This window comes from Erythrolamprus reginae, chromosome 3 (genome assembly GCF_031021105.1).
Source record: "Erythrolamprus reginae isolate rEryReg1 chromosome 3, rEryReg1.hap1, whole genome shotgun sequence".
NCBI classification, from domain to species: Eukaryota; Metazoa; Chordata; class Lepidosauria; order Squamata; family Dipsadidae; genus Erythrolamprus; species Erythrolamprus reginae.
Window position 1 is genome coordinate 240038967 of NC_091952.1, and position 23695 is coordinate 240062661.

General features: G+C 39.9%; 1 protein-coding gene across 1 annotated transcript in view; it reads left to right on the forward strand.

The window, feature by feature from the left end:
• DEPTOR (DEP domain containing MTOR interacting protein) overlaps positions 1-23695 on the forward strand; it is a 127470-nt gene that overhangs the window by 69433 nt on the left and 34342 nt on the right. The window contains exons 5-7 of the mRNA XM_070748241.1: positions 3449-3627; positions 7977-8162; positions 11852-11986. Of these exons, the coding sequence (XP_070604342.1) occupies positions 3449-3627; positions 7977-8162; positions 11852-11986 (500 nt within the window). The remainder of the gene's footprint in view (positions 1-3448; positions 3628-7976; positions 8163-11851; positions 11987-23695) is intronic.

The following is a 23695-nucleotide window of genomic DNA, read 5'->3' on the forward strand; positions in this document are numbered from 1 at the left end:
TTTTGAACATACCTGTTCCAAAGATATCATCCCCAGCTCGATAATCGTCTATTCCTAGAATTAGTAAAAATAATCAATATTACAATTTTATAATGCTTCCTAGCATGAATATGGTTGGACTTTCATGTAACAAAAGTTCTCTATAATATGCCTTATATTCATCATTTGGAATTCGATTAATCCATCCCCCAAATCTTCACTTTTCCCAATATAACCTCAGTCAATAGATTTTTAAAAATCATGTCCCTTTTTGTATGTGTGTACCCATTAACACAGTTTCTAATTGGCTAAATAAAAGGAATAATAATAATAATAATAATAATAATAATAATAATTTATTAGACTTGTATGCCACCTCTCTCTGAAAGAATCCTCCCCAGTACACCACACAGTCCAAATAAGAAACATTTCCACAAAAGAAAATTAAGTTTATTTTTACAAGAAAATATACATTTATTTTTACTGGAAAAAATTATGGGATTTGATCCTAAGAACAACAATTTCTGAACTTTCAAAAACCTTCAGGCTCATTTTTAATATACCATTTGCTGGACTAGATATAAGCCAATACCCTGCTGTTTCCATTCAAAACGCATTAAAGCTAGCAATTTTCTCTTGCAAACATTGATAGGAGTACCTTTTTCAATTTTACAATTTTTATTGAGAACATTCTGTTCTTCGTCTGGGATGAGCATCCAATCAAAACTTTGTAGGGTTTTTTTTCTGCAAAAACCTACATTTTATACACATATAATGTATATAACACTATACATTTTTTTTCAAAGATGTGATTACTACAACATGAAGCTAAAACTTGTTACTGTCCAAGAGGGCTATATTTTTATTAATGATTCACTCTAGGAGAAGGCAATGGAAATGGAAAAATTCCAAGTTTTGTAGTATTCCGAATCTTCTTTTTCTTTTAATTGAATGGTCATTTTGTCTATTTCAGCACATTCCAAAATCTTTTTAAGTATTATGTTTTCGGTTGGTACCCCTCCTTGTTTCCAGTATTATTCTACTCTGTTCTGTTCCGTTCTGTTCTAATTTAAAGATGAGCAGCACAAATACTGAGACCCCATCTAAACTCCACATAGCAATGAAGCTTTCAACAATTAAAAAACTGTATCGACTATCTTCAACTTGATATTTTCCAGATGTATTTGAACTTCAAGTTCCAGAGTTTTCAAACAGAATGGCTAGATTCTAATTGTTGTGGTTGGCTCTGGCCCAGCTCCTGCCCCAGGGAATGTGGAGGTGGATGCAGGGGAAACTTCAACATGTCACAGGCCTGTGTTATTGCCGACAGAGTCAGTTCAGAGTTTAGTTTCCTCGGATGAAGAAGAAGGTGGGAGTGACTTGGAAGAGGGGGGCTTGGCACAAAGCCCAGGCAGTCAATCTCCATTATCTTCCATTGATTCGGATGAAGACATCTTGGACCCACGCAAGCGCAGAATTATGTGTAGAAGAGACAAAGTAAGGACATATTACAGGAGATAAGAGAGGCCACCTGTGGTTGGGTGGGGCTCCAGTAATTAGGGCTGCTGCTATAATTAGCAACGTGTGGGTTTGGCCGTTGTGGAAGAGTATCTGATCGCAGTTCTTCAGGAATCATGTGTTGCTGTTTTCTGGACTTTGTTGACTTTTCACGCCTTTGAAACCAAAGCAGAGCAATGTGTGTGTGTGTGTGACTTCGTTGGAAGAAGAAGGGGTGTGAAGTTTCTTCACAGCTGCTAGCTAAGTACTTAATGACTGCTTAAGGGAAACTGTACAGACTACCCGGTTGTTTTGGGACGAGTGCTCTTTGCAATACAAAAAGGGTGCTTAGTTTATTTGGGATTTTCTGATAAAGAACATTGTTTTGAATTTTCAAACGTGTGTGTGTCTGAAATTTGTACCCTTGAATTTTCGGGAGGCTCCTACCATAGAGCCCGGCAGAACACTAATACTGTCTGTAATTTTTAGAAGCCGCAGTTTCTATACATTTGGAAAATATCCATTTGGGGAAGGCAAATGGGTTGGTTGAATTATGACCTGGCCCACGGACCACCTCTTGATTTCCTATGAAAAACAGAGGCATGGTCGTAGCTTTGTCTGTTGAATTATATGTATCTCGCCTTTTCTGCTTTAGTTTTCTTTTATTATTAATTTATAACATAAATTGCAACAGGAAAGAGTAGCAAAGATAGGGGAGGGAAAAGGGAAGAGAAATGTATAGGAAAAAACGGAAAAAGAAAGAAAAGACATTGACTTCCAACTTCCTTTGGCGCAGTAGAATAAAATAATAACATCAAACCTCAACTTTTTACTTTTACATAATAAAATAAACTATGCTTTTCTATAACAACAAACCTTATCTAATTGGTAAAACCCAAATTCAAAGTTTCATTTTTTTCCCACCTCAAGCACAAGGTCCAGAAGTTGTTTCTGCTTTAGTTTTGTGAGTTTGATTTGCATAAGAGAGCAGAGCAGAAAATGCTTGCTTTAACCATGTGTAAAATCGGCTCAATAAGCAGCAAACTAAATGTGGGATCATCTGGTTTATTAGATCAAAGCAATTGCTTGGGTCATTCATTCATTCATTCAGAAATTGGAACCTTATGAATGAATTTCTGCAATATAAATGGTCCTTGACTTATAATCACAATTGGTTGTAAGTTGTCGCACCCTTCAAAACCTGATCTGTTTTTCCAACATTTTCCAGCAACCATTAAGGAAAACGCCACAATCATTAAGCAAATGGTGTGGTTGTTGTGCAAACCAGTGTAGGGTTGCAAATTTTTTTACTACCACACTGTGGGCATGGCTTATTTTGTGGGTTTGACCTGGCGGGAGTGGCTTGACGATCATGTGACCGGGGGATGCCTTAAAGGTCATGTGATTGGCTTAAAGATGGCCAACTTGACGTCACTCACGTCAAGGGTTTGGGTTACGGTTAGGATGCCTGGCCTCTCCTCGCCTCAAAGAAATACAATTTACTGAAAATCCAAAATATAGTATTTAATTCTATGTATACAGTACATGCCATATGTGTACACACAGGCACACAAAAATATACATTATCTACTATATAAACTGTATGTGTATGTACACACACACAGAAACACACGCACAGCTCTTCTAAAATTATACACATTCAACCTTATTTACTGCCATAGGAAAAACATATCCAGAGCCCAGAAGAGAATAAAAAGAAAAAACATTCAAAATTTTTCTACTGATTCTGCGTACCTGACCATACCCGTAGGATCCCATCACTCATGCAAACCCAGTTTTCTCAAAGAGCTTCCCCTCCCCCCCGCCCCAGGAATGCTGGAAACTGGCAAAAAAAAAAGTCACAAATTGTTTTTATTCTATAAAAAACATTCTGACATTCTATTCTACTCTACTCTACTCTACTCTGGTGTGCATTGACTTTTTCCCTTTCCATTCCCTACTTTCATTGCAGGCTTATGAATACTGAAAATGTTATCTTACAAGCCAGAGAAGAAGAAGGAGCGAAATATGAGCGAACTTTCATGGCCTCTCAACTGATTGACTGGTTGATCCAGGAAGGAGAAGCTGCCACAAGAGCTGAGTCTGAACAACTCGGTCGCAGACTTCTGGAGCACGGAATTATCCAACACGGTGAGAAATGTCTTCTCAGTCACATCACTCTATCAAGATGAGAAAGGATGATAAAGAGGAGTAGAAAGATGGTAGGAGAGGCATCCTGTTTAAACCAAGGATGGGGAGCCATTTTTAAATTCAAAATGGCATTGTGGCTAAAAATGGCATTTTCCCTGGATCATAGAGTTGCTCACTCCAGCTGTAATACAATCCAGAAAACTGTAGCTTTGGATTAAGGCGTTACAGACAGAAAATTTAATTTAATTTAATTTAATTTAATTTAATTTAATTTAATTTAATTTAATTTAATTTAATTTAATTTAATTTAATTTAATTTAATTTAATTTAATTTAATTTAATTTAATTTAATTTAATTTAATTTAATTTAATTTAATTTAATTTAATTTAATTTAATTTAATTTAATTTAATTTAATTTAATTTAATTTAATTTAATTTAATTTAATTTAATTTAATTTAATTTAATTTAATTTAATTTAATTTAATTTAATTTAATTTAATTTAATTTAATTTAATTTAATTTAATTTATTAGATTTGTATGCCGCCCCTCTCCGAAGACTCGGGGCGGCTCACAACAACAATAAATACAGTAAACAATAATACAAATCCAATTAATAAAAGTAGAATTAAAACCCTTAATATTAAAAACAATCAATGGACACAGTCATACCGTTCTCAAGTGCTATAGTTAGAAGAGAGGAGGGAGTTAATCCCCCCATGCCTGGCGGTATAGGTGAGTCTTTAACATCTTGCGGAAGACGGGGAGGGTGGGGGAAGTTCCAATCTCCAGGGGGAGTTGATTCCAGAGGGCCGGGGCCGCCACTGAGAAGGCTCTTCCCCTAGGTCCCGCCAGACGACATTGTTTAGTCGACGGGACCCGGAGAGGGCCAACTCTGTGGGACCTAATTATGTGCCTATTCCATAAAATCAACTCCAAAGCACTGCTTAGTCTAGTAATCAAAAGTACAATGCTTGCTGAAGTGGCAAGAAGCTTGGTGCCTATCAAAGATTTTGCCTTACAATTCTCATCAGACCCATCTAACCTGAATAGTTGCAGTGTTTATTGTGCAAAACATCTGGAAGGCATCACACTGCATTTGCTGACACAAGATGCTGGTTCTAGATAGAGTTCAGTCTATATAACAATAGCATTATCCCTGAGAGAGCTAGATTATATAGTTGTTGTTATTATTATTATTATTATTATTATTATTATTATTATTATTATTATTATTATAACAACACAACACAGCAAATGAGATTACTATGCTGGATATTATTATTATTATTATTATTATTATTATTATTATTATTATTATTATTATTATTATTTATTAGATTTGTATGGCGTCCCTCTCCGAAGACTCGGAGCGGCTCACAACAACAAAAAACAGTACATAATAAGTTATTATCTTATTAGATTTTTCTTAAGTTATTCTGACTCATGGAGAGTCAATTTTATCTCCACTCTCTCTGTGCCCACTTTGAATCAAGTGACTGTTTTTACTGAGCAAATGTTGATGTATATTCTACCAATCCTAAAGGCAACCTGTTATTTAGCGCCAAGGCCTTTTAACTAATATCAAGTGTACATTATCTCCCTACGTGGTTAAAACAAACAAAAGCTAGAACTTTGTCCAGGAGTATGACAGGTCTTGGCACAAGTCAGAAGCCACAGACCTAACTGATACACCTTTAGATCCGGCCACAATAAGATTGTGATTGTGGCATGAATTGGTTTTAAATGGTTTTATATAGTTTTTTTTAATATTGTTTTTATATTGTTTCTTTAGTTGTTGTAAGCCACCCAGAGTCCTTTGGGAATTGGCCGGCATACAAATTTAATTAATAAATAAATAGTAGTAAACCTTTCAACCAGAATGAGAGGTTCCGTGCTGGAGTTTTAAAATGAAAGTTTATTTATCAGTGTGAAACATTGCTTTACAATGCAAAGAAAATCAAACACGGGGGAATAAATTTTGTTCTTTAACTAGCATATAGATATGGAGAGAGTCTAATAGTGGTGAGTGATGTAAGCAAGAGTTAAAAAAGTATTTATACAGGAAAAAAAAACCCTCAAGTATAGCAATTTGCCTCCCATTCAGTACTAAAGAGCATTGCAAATATTAAACTGTATCATTGATTTCTCAAAATGGACTGGCCAGAAATATTGTATGCCGACAATTGCTGTTAAAATTACTTTTGTATGAACGCTGGGTATTATTTTCTCATTGCGAGGGATAACGATTCCCTCCTATTTTTTATTTTTTATTTTTAAAAATAATCTTTATTGAGTTTCTGCATACAAAAATAGAAGAAAAAGAAAAAAACAAACAAAAGCAAACAAAACCCCCCCAAACAGATGAATATATAAACTTAAACAACATACAAAACATATTCAATTACTGTAGTGTTATTTATATGGACATAGACATAGTTAATGACTTATCATCAATTAAGGTTTTTTTTCACTGTGCATATATTTATTTGTTATATAGAAGACATAATTTGTCAACTGTACTGTTGACTCTCATGATCAATGGTAAGTATTTGTATATGGTGTGTGAATTTGTAGGTTTATTTTCTTTAGTTTTGTATATTGTGTTGTATTCATTTTGCATAGTTGTTATCAAGATAGGGATTCGTTTATAGCGGTTTTGTTTTTCATCGATTTATGATGCAATGCAGTAGAGTCTCGGTTATAATAATATAATAATAATTTATTAGATTTGTATGCTGCTCCAAGTCTTTGGAGAGGGGCGGCATACAAATCTAATAAATTATTATTATTATTATTATTATTATTATTATTATTATTATTATTATGTCAGTACAACACAGCAAACGAGATCACTATGCTGGATTTCATATTTCATCACCAGTCGGGCGCTTTCCAAGCACCTAGGACTGCGTGATGTAGTGGCAAATTATATTTGCCAATCCCAGTAAAACAGCCTTTTGCAATTGACAGATGAAGATTTTGTCAAATCCGATGGTTTTCAAATGTCCGCTGAGATCCTTTGGCACTGCGCCCAGTGTGCCAAGTACCACTGGGACCACTTTCACTGGCTTATGCCAGAGTTGTTGCAGCTCGATTTTTAGATCTTCGTATTTCACTAATTTCTCTAGCTGCTTCTCCTCAATTCTGCTGTCTCCTGGGATTGCGATGTCGATGATCCATACTTTAAAAGAAATTATTATTATTATTATTATTATTATTATTATTATTATTATTATTATCCGTCCTTCGATAATTCTACATTCTGGATTATATGATGTTGCGGCTGCTTGGGGGTGTGGCTGTAGGCATTTCAGTGCCCCCCAAATATGACAGCCCTGATAGGAAAGCAAGCCGGGAGGAGGGAAGCGGGCGAGCGAGCAAAAGAGCCGAGAAGGGGAGCAAGTGAGCAAGAGAGTCGAGGAGGGAAGCAGATGAGCGAGAGAGAGAGCTGAGGAGGGAGAGCAAGTGAATTGAGAGAGGCAAGGAGGAAAGTGGGCAAGTGAACGAGAGAGCCAAGGAGGGAAGTGAGTGAGCGAGAGAGTCGAGGAGGGAAGCGGGTGAGTGAGCAAGAAAGCCGAGGAGGTGAGCGAGAGAGCTGAGGAGGGAAGCGGGCGAGCAAGCAAGAGAGTCGAGGAGGGAAGCGGGCGAGCGAGAGAGAGAGATGAGGAGGGAAGCGAGTGAGAGAGATGAAGAGCAAAGCGGGTGGGCAAGCCACAGTAGAGTCTGGATTATCTGACATTTTCGCCTATCCAACTATCAGCCTGTCCATTTATGTCAGATAACCGAGATATTGACAAAATTGAACGGGTCCAAAGACGGGCTACAAGAATGGTGGAAGGTCTTAAGTATAAAACGTATCAGGAAAGACTTAATGAACTCAATCTGTATAGTCTGGAAGACAGAAGGAAAAGGGGGGACATGATCGAAACATTTAAATATGTTAAAGGGTTAAATAGGGTTCAGGAGGGAAGTGTTTTTAACAGGAAAGTGAACACAAGAACAAGGGGACACAATCTGAAGTTAGTTGGGGGAAAGATCAAAGGCAACATGAGAAAATATTATTTTACTGAAAGAGTAGTAGATCCTTGGAACAAACTTCCAGCAGACGTGGTTGGTAAATCCACAGTAACCGAATTTAAACATGCCTGGGATAAACATATATCCATCCTAAGATAAAACACAGGAAATAGTAAAAGGGCAGACTAGATGGACCACGAGGTCTTTTTCTGCCGTCAGTCTTCTATGTTTCTATGTTTCTATGTATTTCTATTTTTTTATTTTCCCTCCTAATTTTTATCCTCAGCTAAAATGAAGCCTCTTTTTTTGTCTTTCTTAACCGCCTCTAGTATCCAACAAACACCATTTTATGGATAGCAACCTGCTCTATCAGTTCCGAATGAATTTCCGCCGCAGGAGGAGACTGATGGAATTGCTCACCGAGAAGTCCCATTTGGTGCCGGAGAGCCACGACAGCCCGTTTTGCCTGCGGAAGCAAAATCATGATCACAAAAAACACGCCACTTTCCTCTCAGGTATATGTTGGAATAGCGCTGGAGGGTAAACGGAAATTCAGGAAGTCCTTGAGTTATGACCATAATTGAGCCCTGCAGTTACTGTCACTGGTTGTGACACTTTTACGACCTTGAATAAATGCCACAGTAATAAAATGAACACCCAAAGTGGAAACTGGAACTAAACACTGGTTTACAGTGACTTTTGATCATTTTCCACAGTTTTCACAACGATTACAGCATCCCCATGATCTCGTGATCAAAATTCAGATTGCTTAGCTATTGCTTCAAACTTATGACCGGTGCAGCATCCCAAGTTCACCTGTTCCTCTTTTGCGACCTTCTGACAAGCAACGTCAATGGGGAATCCAGACTTGCTTAACACCTGAATTACTAACTTATCAACTGCAGTGATTCACTTAACGACGGTGGCAAGAAAAGTCATAAAATGGGGGAAAGCTAACTTTTTTTTATATATATAATTTTTTAATTAATTTTTAACAAATTTATATACACACAACTTAAAGCAGTGCATAGTGAAATGTGCCCACCACCCAGACACACACACATTCCTCACCACCAAATCAGGGGTGTTTCTTGTATAGTCCACTTGACCCAAGAGCAATATATCTATTTACATATTATAGAGTAATTCCAATTTATTTCTTGTAGCTTGGTCTCGGATTCTGCTCATCATATATTGTCTTACCTTGTCCCACCATCCCATCAGTTGTCCCAACTCAGTTTCATTATCCGAATTTATCCTTTTATCCATAATTTCAAATTGAATATGGTCCACCATGTACCTATACCAATTTTGCATTGTCCATTTTGTCGCATCCTTCCAACTCAAAACTATTACTGCCTGAGCACTTTCTATGGCTGCTTTTTTTATTTCTCTAAATTCTCCCATCGCATTGCTTTTAACTAGTACTGCCATTTCCTTAGTGATTGTCCATTGCATATTTAGCATTCTGTTGATATCCTCTTTCACTTTTTGTCAAAATTCCTGCACTATCGGGCATTTCCTAAACATATGCATAAATACTCCTTTATTTTGACACCCATGCCAACAATTCTGCTGAAAGTGTGCGAGTTGAACGGGAGTAAAATACGACTTATGTAATATTTTCCTTCTCATTTCCCTGATTCTTGTATTTTTAATTTTCCTTATATTTTCTACTATATTTTCCATCTCTTGTACTTCTACTTGTATCTCATTTTGCCACCATTTAGTCAATCCTTCAATCGTGTCCCCATCTGACTGCACTAGCAATTTATATATATTGGTTGCTTGCGCCTTTATACCCTCACTTTTTTCTCTTATTATTTTCTCTAACTCTGTCTCCTCCCTCAATAGTACTTCTTTATTCTCCCTTTCGTTAAGATATTTACATATTGCATTTATTTGTAGCCACCTTCCTTTACCTAACCACCATTCTATATGGTTTCAACTTGGCCTGCCATCCTTCTCATATAACTGTTCTATCTTAGTTATCCCTCTTCCCTTCAACTCTCCTATAACCCTATTTAAATTTGTTTCATTATCTCTATTTATTACATAAAGCGATGACAGTTTAGATTTATATAATCCTGTTTGGGGAAAGCTAACTTAACAAATGCCTGACTTAGCAACATAAATTCTGGGCTCAATTGTTGGTCGTACATTGAGGACTACCTACAATTGGTTCATGACAAGTTTCCTTTTAAAAACATCGGTCATTTCTGACCCTACTTTTGAGAAAGGGTGGCTTGAGGGTTTTGGGGTTGTTTTGTTTTGGATTTTATTTCCTTTTCTTTTCTTTTGCTTTACATAGACAGCAGGCAGAGTCTGAATAATTTTGCTCAAGGGAAGGCAGCTCCTTTACCAAACCAAGTTGTTCACTCTCACAACACTGTCTGGACTGGCACCCAAGTCCTGAAATGAAAGGAAGGACATGGGGAGACATGATAGTGGTGTTCCCATATCTCAGGGACTGCCACAAAGAAGAGGGGGTTGAACTATTCTCCAAAGCACCTGAGGGTAGGAGGAGAAGCAATGGATGGAAATTAATCAAGGAGAAAAACAACTTAGAACTAAGGAGAAATTTCCTGACAGTTGGAACAATTAACCAGTTGCCTCTAGACGTTGTGAATGCTCCAACACTGGAAGTTTTTAAGAAGATGTTGGATAACAATTTGTCTGAAGTGGTATAGGGTTTCCTGCCTTGGCAGGGGGTTGGATTAGAAGACCTCCAAGATCCCTTCCAACTCTGTTATTCTATTCTATTCTATTCTATTCTATTCCTCCACCTTGTCAAAGGAGTATCTTGTATGTCAAGCAAACGGGTTATCCAAAATTGGGTTTATGACTGGTTTCCCCTGAAGAGGTGTGTTTTCTTCTTAACACCTTTTAATGAGCCGGGATGGCGCAGCAGGTGGAGTGCTGTACTGCAGGCCACTGAAGCTGACTGTAGATCTGAAGGTCAGCGGTTCAAATCTCATCACCGGCTCAAGGTTGACTCAGCCTTCCATCCTTCCAAGGTGGGTAAAATGAGGACCCAGATTGTGGGGGCAATATGCTGGCTCTGTTAGAAAGTGCTATTGCTAACATGTTGTAAGCCGCCCTGAGTCTAAAGAGAAGGGCGGCATAAAAATTGAATAAATAAAATAAAATAAAAATAAACACCTTAGGAAGTGAAATGGTTCCAGGAAATGTTTATCTATTCGCGTGAAGTTCATTGCTGTTAATTACACCAGGGTGTTGGCCTTTTAATGCTTTTAATAGCATCCGAAGTTAAATCAGAGTCAAAAGCCAAAGTATTCCTTAAAGTTCCAATTTATTAATAGAGCCATGTTGGGTGAAACCTGAATCTGAAGGGCAGAGGCAAAGGATGGCCTTGGCTTTCTAGAAAGAATTTGTTATGGCTACATATTAATAACCTCATACAATCTCCCCTCCCATTTTCCTACAATGGAAAATGCATAGCAGAATACTATAAAGTGTGGCAGGCCTAAGATCCCAAATAAAATGGTTTTGGCCTGACAGGCAGCCTGCCCTCAGGAAAAGATTCAGGAAAAGCAAAAATTATTATCCCTGTTAAAACAATTCTCTGTTGAAGCTTCTACTGATAGGACAATCTCATCTGAACTTTTGGCAAGTCAGTGCTAAATACAGGAAACCAAACCTCTTTATTCTTTACAGGTAGTCCTCGATTTATGACCACAGTTGAGCCCAAAGTTTCCAGTGCTAAGCAAGACAATTGTTAAGTGAGAGTTGTGGCCTCACTAAGGCATTATAAAGTGGTATTAACACTTCACGAGCTGGGGCCAGTAGCGGGAGCTCAACCCATCACATGATTTATTTTATTTATTAGATTTTTATTAGATTTGTATGCCGCCCCTCTCCATAGACTCGGGGCGGCTAATGAATTTGATCCTGTGACTCCTGATGCTCAGGTCTCGAACCTGTGCTGTCAGCTCAACAACTGACATGCTCAGCGCCTTTAACCACTGACCCATCGCACCCCTTTTAGAATGTAGAGGAAGGAAAGGTTTATTATGTACAACGACTAGTCATAAGTTTGTCTTGTTCAGCACCCTCACAACGTCAAAAAACGAGTGGTCATTCCACGAGAGCTACCTGTAATAGGGTTCGGAAATGACAGAGGAACGTAAGGAACATAAGGAAAATGAAAAAGAGACCTCAGTGTGGCTTTTGTCTTCTACAGTGAGCCCCAGCAAGGAGATCAAGATTATCTCTGCAGTCAGACGGAGTAGCATGAGCAGCTGCGGTAGCAGCGGGTACTTCAGCAGCAGCCCGACCCTCGGCAGCAGCCCTCCTGTTCTCTGCAACCCAAAATCTGGTAGGATGCTGAGGCATGTTTGCAACAGTAATAGTTTAGGCCGGGAGTGTCAAACTCGGTTTCATTGAGGGCCGCATCAGGGTTGTGTTTGATCTTGGAGGGGCAGGTGTGGGTGTGGCCAAGGTGGGTGTGGCCAGCTTGACATCACTCATGTCGGGGGTGCCTGTGGGGTCTTGAGTGTTCTGCCAGCAAAAACGGCCTCCTGCAGTAGTGGGTTTATTTAATTCAACTTCTATTTATTTATTTTATTCGACTTTTATGCCGCCCAATCCCAAAAGACTCAGGGCGGCTTGCACCTATATAAAACGCAAAAACAGAAGTCAAATGTACAATCTAAACTATAAAACCCTAATTAAAACCCATAGTTAAATTAACCAGTCAATATGCACGCATTCCATTCATACAATTTGGCCATGATAGTTGTTAATTCATGGCCCCCAGGCCTGCCGGCTTTATTTATTTATTATTTTATTTATTTATTATTATTTATTTATTATTTATTTATTTATTATTTATTTATTTATTTATTATTTTATTTATTATTTAGATTTGTATGCCGCCCCTCTCCGAAGACTCGGGGCGGCTCACAACAAGATAGAACAAATCATAAATAATCCAAATAACTTTAAAATATTTAAAGATTTAAAAGAACCCCATATACGAACAGACACACACACAAGCACACCATGTATAAATTGAACATGCCCGGGGGAGGTGTTTCAATTCCCCCATGCCTGACAGCAAAGGTGGGTTTTAAGGAGTTTACGGAAGGCAGGAAGAGTAGGGGCAGTTCTAATCTCTGGGGGCAGTTGGTTCCAGAGAGCCGGTGCTGCCACAGAGAAGGCTCTTCCCCTGGGGCCCGCCAACCGACATTGTTTAGTTGACGGGACCCGGAGAAGGCCCACTCTGTGGGACCTAATCAGTCGCTGGGATTCGTGCTGCTCCTGGTACGGTAGAGGATGGCACCCCAATAGTAAATGGTGCACTGGGCGCATAGCTTAAGTTCTCTTGCGTGCACATGTGGCATCATGTTGGTATGTCTCGGTATAGCTAGGCTATGAGACCTTCGACATACACCGAGCAGAGATTAAGAAGAGTGTGGATGTGTGTGTCTTATAGCCAATAATGACACAGACTTAGTTATGCTGATTAAGTACTATTTACATATATACATAAAACAGAAACAATCCATAAACTGCACATAGCAAGCACTAAGCAATACAATATAAACTGCATATAACAAGCACTAAGCAATACACACTTCCCGCTCAAGGTAAAGACAAAAATGAATGAGCAATTCAGCATCATTGTAAGAGAGAGTACTGGCGCCCTCTTATGGCGAACCAGCCAAAACTCTTAAAGTGATATTACTACTTAAACACAAGAAACTACAATAGGCAGTTTAACATGGCAATCCCAAACAACCATGTACCACGTACTAACACATCACATCATATTTTTGCTTCGTGCACATGTGCAGAGACGTGTGTATGCACATGAGATTTTGGCAATTTTTTTGCTTCTGTGCATGCACGGAAACAAAAATAATCACCAACATTTTGCCGGCGCCCGCATCCCCTCACAGGATTTCAGCACATTGTTGCTTACTTTGCATGTGCAGAAGCAAAAACACACACGCATGGAAGAGAACCAAAGCTGTGCGCACAGCACATCAGTAGCGGCAGTAATGGCAATCTGCCCCTGGCCTCCTGCACCCTCTTGCAGTGAAAACTGAGCTTGGGAGTGCTGCCTGTGGCCCTTGCAAACTCCATTTTCGCTAGCAGAGGCACTACCTGTCGGTCCTTCACTGCTTCCAGGGCAGCTCCACGGACCAGTTCCCACTCCCTGGCTCTGGTTTAGGGGGTCGTACTTCTGGATCATTGTGCCTTAACGTTCAAATTTTGTTTCTTTTTAAAAAATGCAAGTAGCAGCTACTGAGCTGCAGAATGTGATGATGGTTATTTGTGGCTATTTATTGAAGAGCAAATTTAACCCCTCTTTTTTTGGTGTTTGTAATGATGAAAATAGGTCAGGAGTGGCTGTTTGCCTTGAGCAGAAGTTAATAACTTTGAAGGAGCAATTATCATCCCAGGCAGAATTAGTGCTCACATAAAGCTTCAAGTCATATATGGCTTCTTGAGATAACAGCGGTTATCTTGGTACTTGGGGACATCCTTATATCCTCAGTATAAAAATGGCTTTATAAAGACATTTGGCTGCACAAATTACTAGCTTTATGCTCAGTATATCTCTCCCATGCCTGCCCTTCCAAATCTTATATCCTGGCAGGAAGCAATAATAATCCATTCTTGCATTGTTGTAAATAACACTTAAAAAACGGAAGCTGGGTTTGAATTAGCAGAATTGTAGTCCTCATAGGACTATGCAGATATTTGGATGTAAAAGAATTTGGAGGCTGTTTCAGTTTGCACCTAACAGCTATCAGGAATCCCTTAAAGCAGTGCTTATCAAACTTGGAAAGTTTAAGATATGTGGATCTCGACTCCCAGAATTCCCCAGCCAGCTTGATATGTAATGTCTACTTTATTATTTTTTTCTAAATTAATTACATTATAAGTAACTCAAGGTAGAGAACAGTAGATACAGATGAACTCCTAATCATGTTTTACCTTCCACATCTCTCTACAGTCCTTACCTTTTTACATGCTCGTGGTGCAAATAATTAAATAAAATGTATATGTGTGTGTATATTTAGATAGATAGATCGATAGATCGATAGATCGATAGATCGATAGATCGATAGATCGATAGATAGATAGACAGACAGGCAGGCAGGCAGGCAGGCAGGCAGGCAGGCAGGCAGGCAGGCAGATACAGATATATAGATATAGATATAGATATATAGAGAGAGGCAAAAGGAAACCAAAGTTGCTTCCTCCCATTTTTGGGAATACCAGGGTGATTTTGATAGAAAATCAACCATATGGCTCTGATTCGCTCTGAAATTAATACCCTGCCTTGCATGCAGAACAGGTTCAAATCCCAGTAAGGGTATGTCTGGCTGATGAGACCATAACAAGGTCGAAATAGATCTATACTAGGCTCCCGTCCTTTTCACTTATCAAGAAAATATTTCATTTATCAGGAAAAATATGTATATGTGTGTATGTATATGTATATGTATGTATATATATGTTTTCGTAGATTTTCACGGGTACAGGTATGACGGTCTTGGCATATTCGGGTTTCTTCCCGTGTAGGATTTGGAAATTTCTGTTGACGTTTCGACGAGGTCCCACTCATCATCTTCAGGCTGGTGCTTCTGTCCTTGTTCTAGGGTGAACACAGCGAGACCTGAGCTGCCTTCCAGTATTTATAGAAGGAAGGCAGCTCAGGTCTCGCTGTGTTCGCCCTAGAACAAGGACAGAAGCACCAACCTGAAGATGACGAGTGGGACCTCGTCGAAACGTCGCCAGAAATTTCCAAATCCTACACGGGCAGAAACCCGAATATGCCAAGACCGTCATGTATACACACACACACACACACACACACACACACACACACACACACACATATATATATATGAAGATCTTGGCATATTTGGGTTTCTTCCCGTGTAGGATTTAGAGATTTCTGGCGACGTTTCGACGAGGTCCCACTCGTCATCTCCAGGCTGGTGCTTTTGTCCTTGTGCTAGGGCAAACCTGTGTGCGGCAGAAGGCGGTCCCGTAGGTATTCTGGTCCGATGCCATGTAGGGCTTTATAGGTCAATATGGCTCCTTGTGCCACAGGTTCTTTATCACTGGTACATACAGTAAGTCTAAGTACTATTGCTATTTTTCCCAGCAACATATATATTTCATAGGTGGTTTGGATATGATTTTTCCACTTAGAAGAGCCTTGCTTGGAAGTATCTTTAAGCTGGGTTCCCAAAACCTCTATTGACTATGTTGGCATAGGAGCCCAGATAAAAACCAGACTAACCACATTGTTTATTCAAATTAGCTCTAAGCTAATAGACTTTTCTTAAGTTGACACAACAAAGGCAACCATTTTTCTGACTGTGTGTTCTGTCTGGGTGCCCCCAGACTTCAACACCAACTGGAAAAAGCAGCCAGACACGCTGGTAAAAGCAAAAGCACTTTATAGTTTGAAAAATAAACACAGAGAAAAACCTGTTCTTCCCAACAGGCAGGCTATGAGACTTCACAGCAGAGTCCTGATGGCCAGACAATACAGCAGACTTCTTGCTGGCACACCCACCACTGTAGAGAATAAGACCCACACCTTTGTCCCCCAAGGTTTCAGTATTCAAAGTCACAAACCAGAATTCCAAGATGCCAAAGATCACAGCCAGGTCTCAGGACTCCCAAAGATAATACTCCACAAGCCAGGAAGGGTGGGTCTGCCTTTTCAGCCTTTCCAGAGAGCACCACACCCCAAACCCAGCTGTTGCCTCTTTAGTGCTGAAAGTACCTGGCTAATTGTCCCCTTCGTTGTGTTGCTCTTCTCTGCCGGAGATCTATTATTGCTTGTGCATTTTCATCTAAGGAATCCAGGCTGCTTGCTGGGGAGAGCTCCCTCTCGGGGACTCTGGCTGTCCTCCCTCTCCCTCAGCCTGAGATTCCTCCTCCCCGTCTGCCTGAACCTCCTGTTCCTCATCCTGCCCCTCTGAGCAGGAAGCCGGCAGAGGATCAGCCGTTCCCTGAGGGGCCTCAGACGGAATCACAACAATGTGTAGTCTACAGTGTTTGTGAACATCAGCTGAGCAGCAATACGTTTGATTTTACGGCAATTGTTCATGGATTCCCATACTCCATCCTTCATCTAACATTCAGTGTTGTCTTTGTTGAATTCACAGCATTGATGATCTGTGAATAGACAGTGATGGAGAGACCATTGCTGTGTCTCTCAAGCCCTGGTTAGAACTTAGAGATGCTTTTATTTTATTTTATTTATTTATTTATTTTAAAGATTTTATTTAACATACAAACATTTAAACACTATACAAACAACGTTAAACACTTACAATTTATATGTATACAAAATTTATCTTTTACAATTCTATTTACTATGCATTTTTTCAAATTTCCACCCAGTTGTATAATTTCTCCCACACTCTGTAATAGTCCTTATTTTGTTGGTTTTGTATCTCATATGTTAATTTGCTAAATTTGGCGCAGTAATCACCATAGATTAAAGCACCCTAAAGATGCTTTTAGGTCAGTGTTTTTCAACTTTTTCAACTTCAACTTGAAGATATGTGGACTTCAAATCCCAGAATTTGCCAGCCAGAATAAGTCTTCAAGTTGTCAAGTCTGAGAAACATGATTCTAGATTGAAGTAGATTTTTTGTTTCAATAAAAAGGCGAACAAAGTGATGAATATACATGACAGGGTTACCAATGCCTGAACTGTTGGGAGAGTTTTGCTCATGCGGAAGTTAATCCACCAAGTAGCCACAGTTAAGCACTATACCTAATTGAAGCCTTCAATGTAAAACACTGCAGCAGGCTTTCTTGTAAAAATATATTTTACTTTCTTCTTATCAAAATACTTCTCTAAATAAACTATCACCTTTACATTTAACCACTATCATAAACTATCCACAATACTTTTATATAACTCTTATTACATCCACCACTGCAACCACTAATTACAAACCACCCAGCACAAAATCTATAACAAACCACTCTATAACAAACCACTCTGAAACAAACCACTCAGTACAAACCACACCCATTCAAGGGTGTTACTCCTTATATAGATTACAGCCAATCAGTTCGCAGCACAATTAACAAACCCATGATTACATACTGATTATGGCTTACATTAGCCTTTATTTATTTATTTATTCATTCATTCATTCATTCATTCATTCATTCATTCATTCATTTATTAGTGTTGAAAGGGACCTTACAGGTCATCAAGTCCAACCCCCTGCTCAAGCAGGAAACCCTACATCTCCCCAGCCAGATGGCAGTCCAATCTCCTCTTGAAAACTTCCAGAGTTGGCAGGCCGTTCCACTGGTTGTCAGGCCGTTCCACTGGCAGGCCATTCCACTGGTTGATCGCTCTGACCATCAGGAACTTATCTCCAGGTTGAATCTTTCCTTGGTCAGCTTCCAACCATTGTTCCTCGTCCGGCCCTCTGGTGCCCTGGAAAATAGTGTGACCCCCTCTTCTCTGTGGCAACCCCTTAAGTACCTGTATACAGCTATCATGTCCCCCCTGGCCCTTCTTTTTGCTAGACTATCCATGCCCAGTTCCAGCAACCTTTCTTCGTATGGCCTGGTCTCTAGTCCCGTTATCATTTTAGTTGCTCTTTTCTGCACCCTTTCCAGAGTCTCTATATCTCTTTTGAAGTGTGGTGACCAGAACTGGATGCAATACTCCAGGTGTGGTCTGACCAGGGCCTTATAGAGTGGTATTATTACCTCTTTAGTCTTGGAGTGTATTCCCCTGTTCATGCAGTTTTGGATTGTGTTGGCTTTTTTAGCCACTGCTGCACATTGCTGGCCCATGTTAAAAAAGCCTTTCCAATGGTTACAAACCATTTACTTGCATTGTAATATTACCTCCAGAAATAAACATATTTCTGACATGAACACTTGTCAAATAGTATCTTCTAGGCCAGGGGTCTCAAACCTGATTTGATGAAGGGCTACATCAGGTGTCAGTGCTCCAATTAGCATCCGAGAAATAAATCAGAGCCCAAACCTTAGCCTTCTTCCACATTCCAATTTATTAACAGAGCCATGTTGGTAACGAACTATAGTCAACCCAACATAATTTTTCCTACAGGTTAATTTAATTTATTATTCTCCACCCAGGTTAAGGTTCATCCCTCATCCTCACACCCACAAGTTCATCACATGGACCACTCTGGTTCTCTCAACTTTCACAAACCTCTCCTGTACTTCCGGCTGGTGCTGAAGATGACCTTGAATCTCTGGAAAGAATTTGTTGTGGCTAGTATTTTTCCCTCTCATGAAACCATTCATCTCCAATTCAATTCAATTCAATTTATTAGATATGCATGCTGCCCCTCTCCGAAGACTCGAGGTGGCTCACAACAATAATAAAAAAGACAATATTCCAGCAAAAACAAATCTAATATTAAAAAGCACATAAACCCTATCATATTTAAAAAAGCAAACAACATATACATACCCAAACATAAATATAAAAAAAGCCTGGGGGAAAGGTGTCTCAACTCCCCCATGCCTGGCAGTATAGATGGGTCTTGAGTAATTTACAAAAGACAAGGAGTGTGGGGGCAGTTCTAATCTCCGGGGAGAGTTGATTCCAGAGGGCGGGGGCTGCCACAGAGAAGGCTCTTCCCATGGGGCCCGCCAAACGACATTGTTTGGTCAACGGGACCCGGAGAAGGCCAACTCTGTGGGACCTTATCGGTCGCTGGGATTCGTGCGGTAGCAGGTGGTTCCGGAGGTACTCTGGTCCAATGCCATGCAGGGCTTTAAAGGTCATAACCAACACTTTGAATTGTGACCTGAAACTGATTGGCAGCCAATGCAGGCCACGGGGTGTTGCAGAAACATAGGTGAATCTAGGAAACCCCATGATGGCTCTCGCAGCCGCGTTCTGCACAATCTGAAGTTTCCGAACACTTTTCAGAGGTAGCCCATGTAGAGAGCATTGCAGTAATCGAACCTCGAGGTGATGAGGGCATGAGCGACTGTGAGCAGTGACTCCCTGTCCAAATAGGGCCACAACTGGTGCACCAGGCGGACCTGGGGAAACGCCCTCCTTGCCACAGCTGAAAGATGATGTTCCAATGTCAGCTGTGGATCGAGGAGGACGCCAAAGTTGCGAACCCTCTCTGAGGGGGTCAATAGTTCCCCCCGCCCAGGGTAATGGATGGACAGATGGAATTGTCCTTGGGAGGCAAGACCCACAGCCACTCCGTCTGGTCTGGGTTGAGTTTGAGTTTGTTGACATCCATCCAGGCCCCAACAGCCTCCAGGCACCGGCACATCACTTCCACTGCTTCGTTGACTGGACATGGGGTGGAGATGTATAACTGGGTATCATTGGCATATTGATGATACCTCACCCCATGCCCTTGGATGATCTCACTTCCCACAGTACTATTCTACTTGTGGCAGGCCAAAGTCTTTAACTCAAAACAATGGCTTCGGCCTGACATCAAGGTTGAGTTTGACCGGGGGGGGGGGAGGAGATGGGCGTGTGGCCAGCACAACATCACTCATCAAGTCTCTGCTTTTGACCACAACGGCCTCCTTTCCCTCTGTCAGCGAAAACTAAGCCGTCGGGATAGGGAACCACATGCACTCTTCCTGATTCTATTTTCGCTGGCAGAGGCACCATGAGATGGTCCTTTGTTATTTCCAAGGTTAAGCATCCTATGGGTCAGATTCTGCCCATGAGCCTTGAGTTTGACACCCTTGTTCTAGGCAAAGCAATACAAAAATTTTAAAAAAACTTTCCTGGAAAAGCAATCAGCTAAAATCCTAAATCACTAATACTAGAATATGCATGTAGGATTCCACAGGATGCAGAATCACCTCATAATCACGTTTTCTGCCTGCTTTGATTTCCCAGCTGTAGATCAGTCTGTCAATTTATTTTACAATTCGTTTTTTATTTTGTTTTATTTCCATAGCCACCCTTCTCAATCGTTCAATTCACAGCCCAGGCAAAGCCCTTTGATTTATGTGGAGCTATGAATGAAACAGGGCAGCACATGAAAGGGGAAACAACAAAGTGATGATGCTAGGACTGAGAGCAACCACAAAATTCTTTCAGCTGTCACATCAATTTGTATCTGACAAGCCCTTATTGAACAAGATGAAAGCTGCCATCAGCCTATTTTTGTTCTAAGCGATTTCCTGCGCTTCCAGAAAGATGAAAGATAACTCATTTCTGGCCTTCAAAAAAAAAGGGGGATCAAAATATGCTGATTCCCAGGAAAATTTGACTAGAAAGAAATAATTTGGGATTCTTTTTTTTCACATCAGTCTGGCTGTGTATTAACAACTTTAACAGACCTCCCATAATAGCTCTTTTCAGGCTGTGCGATAGAAAGTGCTTTAATCATCTGAGCAACCCATAAGCCCATGGATGATTGTTTCTTAATAGGGGTTTTAAATATTGGTTTTCTTAATATTGGATTTGTATTTTGTGTTGTCTGTTGTGAGCTGCTCCGAGTCCTCGGAGAGGGGCGACATACAAATCTAATTAATAATAATAATAATAATAATAATAATAATAATAAGAATAAGAAGAAGAAGGACTAATTTTGTGATGTCTAGATATACCTGCTCAAAAAAAATAAAGGGAACACTTAAACAACACAATATAACTCCAAGTAAATCAAACTTCTGTGAAATCAAACTGTCCACTTAGGAAGCAACACTGATTGACAATCAATTTCACAGGCTGTTGTGCACATTCAACTTTGTACAGAACAAAGTATTCAATGAGAATATTTCCTTCATTCAGATCTAGGATGTGTTATTTGAGTGCTCCCTTTATTTTTTTGAGCAGTATATTTCCTCCTAAAAAATAGTCCTTGGCTTACAGCCATTTCTTTAGTGGCTATTCAAAACTATAATGGCACTGAAAAAAGTGACTTACAACCAACCCTCATAATTATGACCATTATGGCATCCACTGTTAGAGTAGCGTTTTGCAGAAATTATATAGCCCAGCCCGCCAGCCATAATCAAGATTGAGGTCTTGAATAAATGCAATGTAGCAGGAGTTCTTGAGAAAATATTTTAATCCTTTGTAGCAAAAACTATTCTATCTATTTACACTATGACTATCTTACTAGTACAATACAAACAATAAGTCAACCCCAATTTACAACAAGCCACCTACAACAAACCACCCCCAATAAGCCACCCCTATGCAAAGGTGCATTACATTTTATACATTTATCCACCAATCAGGATGTAACCCATTCTGTAGATTCATGGCGACTCAGCATTCTTTCCTTGTTACAATCATTATATTAATTATAATCCTTTCTCCTGCATTGGGATATTACGTCAGGTCAGTACTAATCCTGACATCCCCATGATCACATGGTCACAATACAGGCACCTGCAGTGGCATGTATTCATCATGATTGCAAAATCATTAAGAGAAACTAGATTCATGTAACAGCCACACTGTTCTGCCAGTTACGAACATAGCAAACACACAACTTAACGAACTGGACGAACTTAATTTAATCCATAAACCACTGCTAATAACTGGCTTACTAGTGGAGACACACACACACGCACAAATTTAAAAGCAATCACTCTTGTCAGGGTCACTTGTGGTGGCCCAATCGCTCTGCTATTTTCCTAAGCTCCTTTTTCGATTGCAACGATTTCTTGCCAGCGCGGCCTTCACACGCTCTGTTTTTGGGCCAGACCATTGCTGTTTCCATGGTGACCCCATGGGCCAGATTTAAGCACGACACGAGCCAGATCCAGGCCCCAGGCCTGGAGTTCGACTCCCCTGAAGTATACGATATATTTAATTTATTTCTCCACAAGCGTCTAAAAAGATTAGGACCATGGAGTTATCTGGATTTGAGGGGTAAAATCTGATTAGAAGCTTATCTGTATCCACTGTTCACCACTTTAACCCAGGACCCAACAGTTTCCTCGGTAAAAGTAATGGCCTAGAAACAAGGAAATGGTGAGTTCTGGTTCCACCTTAGACATGACAGTCAGCTGTGTGACTTTGGGCCAGTCATTTCCCCTCAGTCCAACAACTTGACAGGATTGTTGTTGTGGTAGGGAAAATATGAGGAGAAAGGTGTGCTAGATATGTTCACTGCCCTGAGTTATTTGTAAAAATAATAAAAGCAGGATATAAAAATAAGTAATGTAGTTTTTGAATTATAAAATGCACCTTCCCACACACACACACAAAAGAGTGAAAATGTTGGTGCATCTTATATACTGAAGGCAGCCATCTTTTTTACCTCCTGAAGCCCCGCCCCCTTGCCCCATTTTTTTAAAAAATGGGGTGCGCAGAGGGTATTGGAGGCTTGCAAGTGCTTTTGGGTGCTGGGGAAAGGCAAAAATGCTCTCGTTTTTACAAAAACGGGGGCATTGCTGGCTAGATAATTCTGGGAGTTGAAGTCCAGGTCTGAGGAATTTCATCTCAATCAGAAGTTGATATAAGATTGTTAAGGAGTGTGCAGACTGATCTCTGAGTTGTCAAAGATACACATACACAAAGGAAACGTGAAGTTCTAGCAGATATCCAGCTGATAGCCCAGAGAATAATGGCTCAGTAATACAATCCAGATACATTATAAGTGTATAAAATATTATTTACTTTGGCAAATGTACCACATCTCGGACACCCTCAAAAATGTCCAAAGATACTTCACCAGAAGAGCCCTCCACTCCTCCACTCGAAACAGAATACCCTTTGAAAGTAGATGAACAATCCTGGGTCTAGAAAGCTTAGAACTACAACGCTAAAACACGATCTAAGTATTGGCCACAAGATCATACGCTGCAACGTCCTGCATGTCAATGACTATTTCAGCTTAAACCACAGCAACACAAGAGCACGCAACAGATTCAAACTTAATATTAACCGCTCCAAACTTGACTGTAAAAAATATGACTTTAGCAATCGAGTTGTCGAAGCGTGGAACTCTTTACCGGATTCACTAGTGTCAACCCCTAACCCCCAACATTTCTCCCTTAGACTATCCACGGTTGACCTCTCAAGGTTCCTAAGAGG